Raw genomic sequence first — 13,484 nt, 5'->3', positions numbered from 1 at the left:
ACCATAGTAGGAGAAACATGCCCATATCATGATGCTTGCACCACCATGCTTCACTGTCTTCACTGTGAACTGTGGCTTGAATTCAGAGTTTGGGGGTCATCTCACAAACTGTGGCCCTTGGACCCGAAAAGAACAATTTTACTCTCATCAGTCCACAAAATATTCCTCCATTTCTCTTTAGGCCAGTTGGTGTGTTCTTTGGCAAATTATAACCTCTTCTGCACATCTTTTATTTAACAGAGGAACTTTGCGGGGAATTCTTACAAATAAATTAGCTTCACACAGGCGTCTTCTGTCACAGCACTTACAGGTAACTCCAGACTGTCTTTGATCATCCTGGAGCTGATCAATGGGTGAGCCTTTGCCATTCTGGTTATTCTTCTATCCATTTTGATGGTTGTTTTCCATTTTCTTCCATGCGTCTCTGTTTTTTTTTGTCCATTTTAAAGCATTGGAGATCATTGTAGATGAACAGCCTGTAATTTTTTGCACCTGCGTATAGGTTTCCCCCTCTACAATCAACTTTTTAATCAAACTACGCTGTTCTTCTGAACAATGTCTTGAACGTTCCCATTGTCCTCAGGCTTTCAAGGAGAAAAGCATGTTCAACGGGTGCTGGCTTCATCCTTAAATAGGGGACATCTGATTCACAACTGTTTGTTCAACAAAACTGATGAACTCACTGACTGAATGCCACACTACTATTATTGTGAACACCCCCTTTTCTACTTTTTTTACTAATAGCCCCATTTCATAGCCTTAAGAGCGTGCATATCATGAATGCTTGGTCTTGTTGGATTTGTGAGAATCTACTGAATGTACTGGTACCTTGTTTCCCATGTAACAATAAGAAATATACTCAAAACCTGGATTAATCTTTTTAGTCACATAGCACTACTATTATTCTGAACACTACTGTACATTCAATAGCATATGAGCATTTAACACTTTGGTAAAGGCATTTTATGTACAAGAAAATTACAGAATTTTATAAGATAAGTCATGAGGTACAGTTCCATCTTTGATATAAAGAAATAGACATGACAGAGTGAGCACAAGAACCCACAGTGAAGTATGGGTTGCTTCAAAAGGGCTCTTGGAGTTGGGTTTCCAAGCATATATACCACGTTTGGTTACAATAAGCTACACACAAATGTTACTGCGCTCACAATCATTTGGGGGGTAAATAACAATAAAACATTTTGCCCACCAATAGAGCTTCAGCAAGCACAAAGGTGACAGTGGTAAGGAAGAACTCCCACTGATGTTTTTTGAGGAAGAAACCTCAAGTAGACCAGACTCAAAGGGATGCCTCCCTGCTTTGGCCATTCTAACAATAAAAGAGTGCATGAAACAAAGTACAATGCAGAAAAAACAGCATACAAAACAAAGTCCAGACCAGATCTGAGAAATGTTTAAGGTAATTTGAAGTGTTGTTTCTCTGCAGTATCCTTCAGGCAAGCCATCTCGGGAGGGTGTGTAGTTATCCAAACATCCAGCAGATGGTGAGAATCAGTCAGCCAGAGCTAACAGCAGTAAATAATCAGAGAAGCAGAAAGGATACTAATGTGATTAATGGCAGTTGGCCCTTTACTTCACGAACAGACCCAGAATTTTGATATAATGAAGCTGAGACCTGCCCCATTGTTAATAGCATAATTTAAAGGGAGAGGAAAATGGTTTGATAATATACATACCCATACAAAAGGGAAAACAGATGAGTCTTGAATCTAGACTTGAATGACTCCAGGGAATTGGGCTGTTTAATATGAGCAGACAGGTTGTTCCATATAAAAAGTGCACAACAACAGAAAGTTCTATGGCCTACTGACTTCTTTTAAACTTGCAAAGAATTACACGAGGTTCATCCAAGAAAGCAGAATGTAGGCCGGTACATCAGGTTTAATTAGGTCAACCAGGTAGGGAGGCACTAGTTCATGAAGGATTTTGTGAGTTAGTAGCAAAACCTTAACATCAAACGTCACAGCGTCAGGAAGCCAATGAAAGGAGGCCAAAATCTGGTTTATATGGTCAAACCTTCTACTTGTAGTCAAGGTTCTAGCAGCAGCATTTTGAACCAGTTAAGGACCTCTAATGCTAGACTGTGGTAACCCAGAGAATAGAACATTGCAGTAATCCAATCTAAAAGAGACAAAGGCATGGATCAGAGTCTCTGCATCACCAATAGACAGGATAAGATGAATCCTCACAATATCATGGAGCTGGAAGAAAGCAGTCCTAGTCAGTTCTGTAATGTGCATTTCAAAGGGCAGTGTGAGATCGAAGATCATCCCAAGGTCTTTCACTTTATCACCGTGACTTTTAACACACAAGTCTCGGTTTAGCATTAGCTGTTCAAATTGATGTCTGTGCCTCACAGGACTAATGACCATCATCTCGGTCTTGTCCAAAGTTGCTAGAGATCCAGGTTTTCACTGAAGCCAGGCAGTCCTCTAAATTCTTTGTGTGTGTGTGTGTGTGTGTGTGTGTGTGTGTGTGTTTGTGTGTGTGTGAGATAACATGCAGTTTTCAGTATATATAACTGAGTGCTGTCAGCGTAACAGTGAAAAGTAATCCCATGATGTTGCAATAACTGCCCAAAGGGTGCTATATAGAGGGAGAAAAGCAGGGGGCCTAAAAGGGACCCTTGTGGGACCCCATATTTCATAGGAACAAGATTTGAAGTGATGTTATTGTACAGAACACAATGAAACTGACCAGTTAAGTTGGGTGTCAATCACGCTCGAACATTACTAGCAATCCCAAAGTGCTTCTCAAGCCTATCCAGTAGCATACAATGACTTACCGTGTAAAACGCAGCATTGAGATATCACACTAGCAGGGCTGTAGTGGAGTCAGAATCCATTTCAAACAGAAAATCATTCACTGCTTTATTAAGTGCTATTTCCATGGAATGATGCATTCTAAATGTAGACTGCAGTGGATCAAAGAGGTTATTGAGATGGTCCACAAGCTGCTGTGAAACTACTTTCTCAAAGATTTTAACACAAAATGACAATTTCCATATCTGTTCATAGTTTTTCAGTAAACCCGAATCCAGGTTAGGTTTCTTAAGTGGTTTAATCACTGCACATTTAAAGCGTTTTGGAACAGAACCTGAGGCAAATGACAGGTTAATAATTTTCAACACAGCAGGCCCAAGTGTAGCCCAAAGGTACTTAAATAGTTAAGACTGGCTCGTGTCAAAAAGACAGGGTGTGCTTTCAGCGTAAGTTTCATCAGCAAACCCAGTGGAAATAGCAGCAAATTCGGTAAGTTCAGATCTTATCAAAGATGGCACCCACATCAGTAGCAAGAACTAACAATGGAACTAGGGCATGCTGGGATATATTTGACCTAATATCCTCTATTTTCTCTTCAAACTAATGAAGAATGTATTTTAAACAATGACCTCTGATTTGACCATGGTTTTATACCTATGACCTGTACATGACATGTGTTTGGAGAGGACTGTCCACTGAATGTCTGACTGAATGTTCTTTCTGCATTTTGAAGATGCTGCTATAGACAGTCAATGAGACATGGCCATTACAACAACCTTTATCTGCTTCTTGTTGAGGCAAAATATAAAAATGGCAGAATTTTCGGCTTTCCAGACCTCTCTCTGTTCATACCATGATGACTCCAGTCTCATTGTTGGCCAGCATGATGGAGACGAGACAAGTGTTAGGCCGTATCACAGCAACAACATCCTCCACTTCAACACGAGCTGTCATGTTACAGACTGGCACAAATGTCACATCTGTGCAAAAACATAGTGGGCTACTTAGATGTCGTTCAGTAAAAGGGGAATTTCAAACAAGAAATTGTGGAAACATCAAATTACCTGACACAATTTAACAAAGCAACCAATGCACTTTGAGATTAATCAGACCAAATATGTACAAGATGTTTTCCTACCGGCCAAACCTTCTCTCTGCAGGTGCTCTGCTGCTAATTTGACTGAATCATGCTCCACATTTGAGGTGATAATATGCGGAAGTCCAGCACCTCCATTCTGGTGCAGATCACCTTGGTCTGTGTCCCTGGAGCTTCTCCTGAAGTGTTCCACAGCAGTGTGGAGCACAAGATTATTGGCCTGAAAGAAAACCACTGCTACAGTCAGAATACAGTTATTAATCCATAATAAACAGTAGGCAACATAACGGATATTAAAACTACTTGTATGTATATCCATCAGTCCAGAGCGAGGATCTCAGCTACTGGGCAGTGGATTTTCATCACATTTAGTGTTATGTTAAAAGGGAGGTGTGGGATTTTTCAATCTAGTCTATTTTTTTTTTTTTTTACATGTTTTTAGGTTAATCGTTTCACTCAGGCCAAAAAAAACAAAAAAAAAACAGATTATAATCTGTTTTTTTTTTTTTAGGAAAATACTGTCACAGGCCAAACAGCTAGTCAATATACAGTGCATCCAGAAAGTATTCACAGCACTTCATTTTTTTCCACATTTTGTTACATTAGCCATATTTCAAAATGGAGATTATTTTTTCCCTCAAAATTCTACTCAAAACACCCCATAATGACAACATGATTTTTTTTTAAGTTTTACAAATTTCTTAAAATAAAAAAAACTATGAAATCACATGTACATAAGCATTCACACCCTTTGCTCAATACTTTAATGTATTTTTGGCAGCAATTACAGCCTCAAGTCGACTTGAATATGATGCCACAAGGTTGCCGCACCTATCTTTGGGCAGTTTGGTCCATTCCTCTTTGCAGCACCTTTTGAACTCCATCAGGTTGGATGGGGAGCATTAGTGCACATTCATTTTCAGATCTCTCCAGAGATGTTCAACTGGATTCAGGTCTGGGCTCTGGCTGGATCACTCAAGGACATTCACAGAGTTGTCCTGAAGCCACTCCTTTGATATCTTGGCTGTGTCCTTAGGGTCACTGTCCTGCTGAAAGCTGAACCGTTGCCCCAGTCTGAGGTCAAGAGCGCTCTGGAGCAGGTTTTCATCCAGGATGTCTCTGTACATTGCTGCGTCCATCTTTCCCTCAATCCTGACTAGTCTCTCAGTTCCTGTTGCTGAAAAACATCCCCACAGCATGATGCTGCCACCACCATGCTTCACTGTAAGAATGGTGCCTGGCTTCCCAGAGACATGATGCCTGATATTCATGCCAAAGAGTTCAATCTTTGTCTCATCAGACCAGAGCATTTTGTTTCTCATGGTCTGAGAGTCCTTCAGGTGCCTTATTTGACAAACTCCAGGTGGGCTGCCATGTGCCTTTTACTAAGGAGTTGCTTCCATCTGGCCACTCTATTAAACAGCCCTGATTGGTGGGTTGCTGCAGAGATAGTTGTCCTTCTGGAAGGTTCTCCTCTCTCCACAGAGGAATGCTGGAGCTCTGACAGAGTGACCATCGGGTTCATGATCACCTCCCTGACTAAGCCCCTTTGCTCAGTTTAGACGGGTGGCAAGCTCTAAGAAGAGTCCTGGTGGCTTAGAACTTCTTCCATTTATGAATGATGGAGGCCATTGTGCTCATTGGGACATTCAAAGTGGCAGAAATGTTTCTGTACATTTGCCAGATTTATGCCTCGAGACTATCCTGTGTCAGAGGTCTACAGACAATTCCTTGGACTTCATGCTTGGTTTGTGATCTGACATGCACTGTCAGACACTGTAGACAGGTGTGTGTCTTTCCAAATCATGTCCAGTCAACTGAATTTACCCCAGCTGGACTCTAATTAAGCTTTAGAAACATCCCAAGGGTGATCAGTGGATACAGGATGCACCCGAGCTTCATGGCAAAGTCTGTGAATACTTATGTACATGTTATTTCACTGTATTTTTATTTTTAATAAATTAAATTGCAAAAATATCCCCCCAATTTTTTTTTTCACATTGTTATTATGGGTTATTGTGTGTACAATTTTGTTGGAAAAAAAAAAAATGAATTTCATACATTTCAGAATAGGGCTGCAACATAAAAAAAATGAAGAAAAAGTGAAGCGCTATGAAAACTTTCCGGATGCACTGTATAAGGTTAACATTCTACAACAGGAATGGGACTCTCATTAACATAGGAAAACTGTAAAATGATCTGTTTTAAAATAATTATTTGCAATAATAATAATAATTAAGAATTTCTTTGAAATGAGTGAAGAAAATGTTATTCAACATGAACCAGCACCGCATCAACATCAGCTCACTGTAAAATAATCTGTTTTAAAAGGTTTCTTGAAATTTAGTGAAGTAAATGTCCTACAACATCAACGAGCATCTCATCGATGTCAGATAACTGTAAAATTGTCTGTCTGAAAAGGTTATTTAGATTTAGTGAAGTACATGTCCTAGGACAGGACGAAAGTTCATGTGCTGTGTGTTCTGTGTGTAGTCCACCTCTGTTATGCATAGAAACACTTGTTCCTTAAGAAACAAGCACGGATTAATGTTAAATATGACAGATGTTTACAATGAATGAGCCCCTCATCAACAATCAATTTGCAAGCAGCAGGACTTAAGGTCAGAGGGGAAACTGCACAATAGGTCATTTTTTATAGGTTTCTTTGCACTGGGGATATTTTTACCTCCATTTACATTGCACCAATTAAAATCATTTTTGCTTCAAGTGAAATAATAAACTCAAAAACATATAACTTGGAGCCCAGGTTGAACAAACATGGAGTTAACCATTTAGTGAACATTTTGTTTCTACATAAAGTTCTGCAGGTAACATTTATTTTATTAAATGAACTTGAGTACAGTACTACCAAAGACAATAGGGCACCGCAGTCTCGTTTGAGGGTGGGCGCTAAAGGGGTAAAATATGACGCATATGACGTAATTTCTGATCTTTCTTGGAAAAACATTTTCTGTGATATTTTGGGAAAATTACATGCAAACAAAGTGAAAATGCGAAGAAAAGGTGATGATGTGGTGGAAAGTGGACATGTGTTGCAGTTTGTTTATGACCCAGAGCACAAACATGTCAAGGCGGTTTTGCAAGCGAAGAAGGTAGCTACTCTGGTTAGCTGTGTAGGCTAACACTTACTGACACGTCTCCCACTCGCTTCATTTTCCTCTCTCCACTGGGAACCGAAAAAAGAAAAAAAAACACTTTTCTGGAATGCTTTTGTGATTGCAGCCGAAAACAAACCAGCACACCTTTTGTCCATGTGATGTCATGCTGTGTATATACTGCACAATGAGAACAGAGGTCCCCATAAGTGGTCAATTCCCGCGACATCACACAGGGTTCAAACGAGACTGCGGTGCCCTATGTAGTACCAAGAGACAATGCGCCGATGCATTTTAAACAACAGTTACCAGCGTTGGACTGTTGATCAATCCGGACAGTGTAATTTAACATACCACAGTCACATGTCTGAGTGCCCTGGTCATTCCATGCATAATTCTACCTGAAGGGGTGTGCCTTTGCACAAACTCCAAAAATTATGTTTGTTGGAATGGCCATTTCAATAAAATGTCTGATTTCCTCACAAATAAAGAATAAACCACTTGTCTGTGTCTATTTTTCCCTTATCCTTTAGTCATTTATTAAATATGTTCCTTGTCAGCTGATGTGTGGTGGGGCAAAAAAAAAAAAAAGGTGGCACGACGTGCATGGTCAGTTTTCAATGTTAACCACACAGACAATAATTTACTTCACTGAAACATTTTGCACAGAGTTTACATTAAAGCAGAAAACTCTGGCACTCATGGAAGATAAAAAAAAAACAAACTCCTACCAGTTAGTAGACATACAGGGGTGCCTGTTTAAAAAGATATCATTCAAATCTGATGATGGTGCATGGAGATAAGCAACCACAAAAACACAGAATTTGACATTTGTGCCTTCATTATCCCACATTAATTTCAAGTGGCATAGTATTGGGCTTGCTAATGGATTCATATTATGCATGAACTAGCTTGGGATGTTGAGGGCACAGTCCAGAAATGCCTCAAAAATAAGCGTCACTTCAGCAAAAAGTAGAGTTTTACAGTACCCATATGTGGTGCCCTCGACTGCCTGCCAAACTTTTGCAGTTTTCCAGAACTCCTCCTATCACAGATTGATACCAATGAAAATGAATCTGGGCAGTCATTGGTGCACTGAAATATTTCAACTTCAAAACTCAAATTTTTAAAAATTCCAATTTTGGCTCTCAACAAACTGGCCCTTCTGGAGGCCGCAGAAAAAATGTTTTGTTTAGGGACTTACAATTTTCGGATTATTCCATCTACCCATAGACCTTCCACCGAAAAAAAAATTCAAGCAAATCTGAGGGAGTCATATATCACCCTTGAATAATAATCTGTCTGAATTAAAAAAAGGAGAGAAAAAAAAAGAAAAATTGGCTCTTAAAAAATTACTACAGTGACAACTGGGTGCAGGAGTACCTCTGTTCCACCTGAGGTGAAAATAATATCTTCAGCTTTACCTCCAACCATTCTTGCTACATTCTCTCTGGAATGATTAATGATTGATTTGGCCTTGGTACCTAGCAATAAATAAAAACATAAAAATAATGATCAAAATGACTGCTTAAAAAGCTCATTTAAGGAAAAAACTACTTATTAGCCAACAAACACCAGAGTATTACACACACAACTTCCTTTTGTATGCCATAGCCCACATGAAATTCAAGTCAATGACAATTTAAAGAATTCAGTTTTTTATGTTTTTTTTTTTTACCTGCAGTATAGCTGCTACTTGGATTTCCCCAGGCTTCATGAAGAGCTTCAGAAATTACCCGGATCACTTCTGGCTCCAGAGGCGTTGTAGCATTGTAGTCCATGTAGACCCTACATTGCATACATTATGTAGAAGAAACACAGCTGAAACAGGCAGCATAGTGACAGCATATAGTAGTTTTGCTACTTTGTTGTAAAAATTAAACATCAGTAATTTCTCATTAAAGGACATGTCGCACCTAAATCATAACAATAAAGGTTTAGGCTGTTAGTGACTATCCCATGATGCACCAGGATGACTTTGTGCACTTCCGTGACTGGTTTCAAACAATACAGCATTTGCAACAAACAGCTACGGAGACTTCCGAAAACAAAGTACTCGTGAGTACTGGAGTGTTTCCGACAGCGGTGACACAGCTATTAGAAACGTCCCAGCATGCACTTGAATAGAATGTAGGTGCTAATGTTAAGAGCTGAGGCAGAGAATAATTCCAAAGTTCACATAAGTGCAATGCTGTGTTATGATGACTCGTGTTTAAGTGATATGTGTTCATTTTGAGGCAGGTATGGTGTCGCAGACTGAACGGTCTGCCCCTAAAAAAATCGGTCCGTTAGTCATAAACGCAGCCTGTTAAAATCAAAACAAAATGCTTGTAAGTGTTGTATGGTCCACTATGAGCCAGCCAGAGAACATGTCCAGGTCCAAAATAAGTCGTCATGCACGCTTCACACGCGAGATTACCCGGCAGAGAATAATGTCCGATAGGAGCGCTGCCTTCAGCTCAAGTTTTGTCATGATTGTGGCATGTTCTAGTCCATTATCTCCTGAAAATAATAATAATATAATATAATGTATTCTGACTTTTTCCAATTTAACAAATACATCCGCATGTCCAGGTAGTCTGTAAAAACAGCATGGCGGAGACAGTCCATGTCCATCAAGTTCACAGCAGTAGTAAACCAGCATCCTGTGACACAAACGGTGCGTTACCACACTTTAGGTTCCAAAGGTTCCAGTTCTGATAGACTCTGAAAAAGTTAAGAGTTTCAGGGTGAAGTGTGTTGTCTTGTCTATAAATCTGAGCCATCACTTTCAAAGGAATGCTCAGAAGCTTCATTATCGGACAAAACCGCATTTGTTTCTGTTTCTGACTGTCAGCCAACCGGATGTTTCTGCTCATTCTAAAATGTACATCACACGCCAAGAATTGTCGAGTAAGACCTTTTCTGGAAATGCACCTGTTAACTGTTCAGGGAGAACAATAAACAACATCAGAGATCACTAATTATTAGTGTATGTGCGTGGAGAGACTTACAATCATCAGTACTTTGATGTTGTGTTGCTAACTGTGACGTTAAAAACGTGTGACACGTCCTTTAAACTAATGTTTGGCATTGCATTGTTAAAGCTTTATTTTGAAATTCAAAATAAAGTCTATGCTATAACACTTAATATGTAGTATTAAAACAATCAAATCAACCTCATATTGTATTTAATTCGTAAAACGATGAGTGACTGACTTACATCTAATCTGTTCACTCAAAACTTACCTGTCCAAATTAACCTCTGAATGATGAGAAGTACTGGTGATCAAGGTGTGGTCCTTTACTAAGGAGACCTCATCAGATTCACTGTCCATCTATGAGAAACAAATCATTTTTGCATCATGTTTGTACAGAAGAACCTTTTTGCAGTAACACAGGTTTGCTCAGTAAAATTTTTGTTAAAATACTTTGTGAGTGTTTCTCATTTAGCACCCCAAAAGGGTATTCAGAGAATTTTAAGGTTTAAAATGAAAGATGTTTGGGGCAATGCAGCAACCTCCAGCGAAAATGAGAAAAGTGAAGAAAACATCCACAGAGCTTAAGGCTGGGGGCTGCACAATTAATCACATCACTTTTGCAATGTCAAGCTGTCACTGTGTGATGTTAGTATCATGAAAGGCTACAATTTAAATAAATAAATCATCTTCACACATGCGCTGTGCCACACTGTGGTCTGTGGTCACCCCGCCATTGTACATATCAAACATATACACACGTGAATAAAACTGCTGGTTACTGTTCTGCAGTAATGTAACGCTTTAATGTTCTAAATTCAGTAATCCCACAACTGTTCGTAAGAGCATGCTCAAAGATTACTGTAATTTCCGGACTAGAGAGCGCACCTGAATATAAACTGCACCCACCAATTTTAAAAAGAAAAAAAAAATTGTACATAAATAGGCCGCAGGTCTCCACGCCGTAATATGAGATATTACACGGAAACATGTTAGACAGAAAGATTTTTAAACTTTTAATTAAATACGTACCGTAAATGCTTTCTTCCCTGAAGGTGTTACACGTAAATATTGACCAGCATGGCATGCAGTGCACGCATGGTGGCGCACAGCGTCTCTGTTCCACACAGAGAACTGAGTAACTTTAACTTTCTTTGTGGATCATGAGATAATTTCATCGCGTGCAGCCAGGATCACCTGGTGTCTGGCAAATGAGACGTTAATTAGGCGCTTTGACTTTTTCAACTTGTGGCACAAAGACAGAGACTGGTGGGGAAGGGTAGGGGGAGAAGGCTCCGCTGACTGATCTCATGGAGCCACGTGCCCGAGAGGGACTTTTCTTAAGGGCCCCTTCACATATAGCACGAGTAAGTACAAGTCAGGGCGACATAGTGGAACAGCTCGTATGAGCAAACCACGAAAACATCAAGCTGACGGGGAGGCATGCACGATGCCGCTGCAACGGTTCGTGTACGTGGGAACACAATGCGAGCAGCTGCATGATGTGGTTACACATTACACATTGCGTAGCTGCTGTGAAAATAAAAACAATAAAAAATACATGCCACCCACGGGATTCGAACCTGCACTTTCCAAAAGCTCTGACTGCCATTCAGAAACTTTATCACTGAGCTACCATCGCTGTCCTGTAAAAGTTGCGGGAAACGGACATGGACGTATTTAAAAACAAAATAAAACCACACACCATATAAAACACCACATTTTATTGAATCCCTCTTATCAAGCGGGCAATACATGTATGATCCATCTGTTCCTTTGTAGATGACCCATGGTCACAGACGTACAGTCATGAAATGACATGAATGAGAAACAGGGCACTCTTATCATGTCCGCATCTATTGCCGGCATGTCCAGGCGGCCACGCACGTGTTTCCTGCCCAACACGCATCTTGTGAATGGAAATGCAAATGCAAAGAAAAGGTGATGATGCGGTGGAAAGTGGACATGTGTAACACTGCGCGTTACGATCTGACGATCCGGATCACCTGGTGTAGCCTGTCAATGTGCGCGGAATGCACGTGCTCGCTGCGCAGCGATATATGTTTTGATGTATGTCCACGTGATGACAGCATGCAGACACACATGCGTCACAGTGGACAGTTGATAGTTCATGTCCGTCCAAAAATGGTACGAGTTCTCCACCTGGGACGTCCAAAACGGATGAACAATCCGTTTGTTATCCATGTGGGAATCTCTAGTTTTACAAGGAAAAGATGCTAAATACATACATACATACATACATACATACACATACATATACATATATATACATATACACTCAACAAAAATATAAACGCAACACTTTTGGTTTTGCTCCCATTTGTATGAGATGAACTCAAAGATCTAAAACTTTTTCCACATACACAATATCACCATTTCCCTCAAATATTGTTCACAAACCAGTCTAAATCTGTGATAGTGAGCACTTCTCCTTTGCTGAGATAATCCATCCCACCTCACAGGTGTGCCATATCAAGATGCTGATTAGACACCATGATTAGTGCACAGGTGTGCCTTAGACTGCCCACAATAAAAGGCCACTTTGAAAGGTGCAGTTTTATCACACAGCACAATGCCACAGATGTCGCAAGATTTGAGGGAGCGTGCAATTAGCATGCTGACAGCAGGAATGTCAACCAGAGCTGTTGCTCGTGTATTGAATGTTCATTTCTCTACCATAAGCCGTCTCCAAAGGCGTTTCAGAGAATTTGGCAGTACAACCAACCAGCCTCACAACCGCAGACCACGTGTAACCACACCAGCCCAGGACCTCCACATCCAGCATGTTCACCTCCAAGATCGCCTGAGACCAGCCACTCGGACAGCTGCTGAAACAATCGGTTTGCATAACCAAAGAATTTCTGCACAAACTGTCAGAAACCATCTCAGGGAAGCTCATTTGCATGCTCGTCGTCCTCATCGGGGTCTCGACCTGACTCCAGTTCGTCGTCGTAACCGACTTGAGTGGGCAAATGCTCACATTCGCTGGCGTTTGGCACATTGGAGATGTGTTCTCTTCACGGATGAACCCGGTTCACACTGTTCAGGGCAGATGGCAGACAGTGTGTGTGGCGTCGTGTGGGTGAGCAGTTTTCTGATGTCAATGTTGTGGATCGAGTGGCCCATGGTGGCGGTGGGGTTATGGTATGGGCAGGCGTCTGTTATGGACGAAGAACACAGGTGCATTTTATTGATGGCATTTTGAATGCACAGAGATACCGTGACGAGATCCTGAGGCCCATTGTTGTGCCATACATCCAAGAACATCACCTCATGTTGCAGCAGGATAATGCACGGCCCCATGTTGCAAGGATCTGTACACAATTCTTGGAAGCTGAAAATGTCCCAGTTCTTGCATGGCCGGCATACTCACCAGACAAGTCACCCATTGAGCATGTTTGGGATGCTCTGGACCGGCGTATACGACAGCGTGTACCAGTTCCTGCCAATATCCAGCAACTTCGCACAGCCATTGAAGAGGAGTGGGACCAACATTCCACAGGCCACAATT

The 13,484-nt window shown here is 40.7% G+C and overlaps 1 protein-coding gene across 1 annotated transcript in view; it reads right to left on the bottom strand.

The window, feature by feature from the left end:
* scly (selenocysteine lyase) overlaps positions 1–13,484 on the bottom strand; it is a 34,298-nt gene that overhangs the window by 13,238 nt on the left and 7,576 nt on the right. The window contains exons 2-6 of the mRNA XM_034180687.1: positions 10,224–10,312; positions 8,674–8,783; positions 8,379–8,479; positions 3,922–4,099; positions 3,636–3,763 (exon numbers count right to left, since the gene is read on the bottom strand). Coding sequence (XP_034036578.1) covers positions 3,636–3,763; positions 3,922–4,099; positions 8,379–8,479; positions 8,674–8,783; positions 10,224–10,312 — 606 coding nt within the window. The remainder of the gene's footprint in view (positions 1–3,635; positions 3,764–3,921; positions 4,100–8,378; positions 8,480–8,673; positions 8,784–10,223; positions 10,313–13,484) is intronic.

This window comes from Thalassophryne amazonica, chromosome 10 (genome assembly GCF_902500255.1).
Source record: "Thalassophryne amazonica chromosome 10, fThaAma1.1, whole genome shotgun sequence".
Taxonomy (NCBI): domain Eukaryota; kingdom Metazoa; phylum Chordata; class Actinopteri; order Batrachoidiformes; family Batrachoididae; genus Thalassophryne; species Thalassophryne amazonica.
Note: the sequence above shows the minus strand (reverse complement) of the source record. Positions and strands in the feature narration are given on the sequence as shown.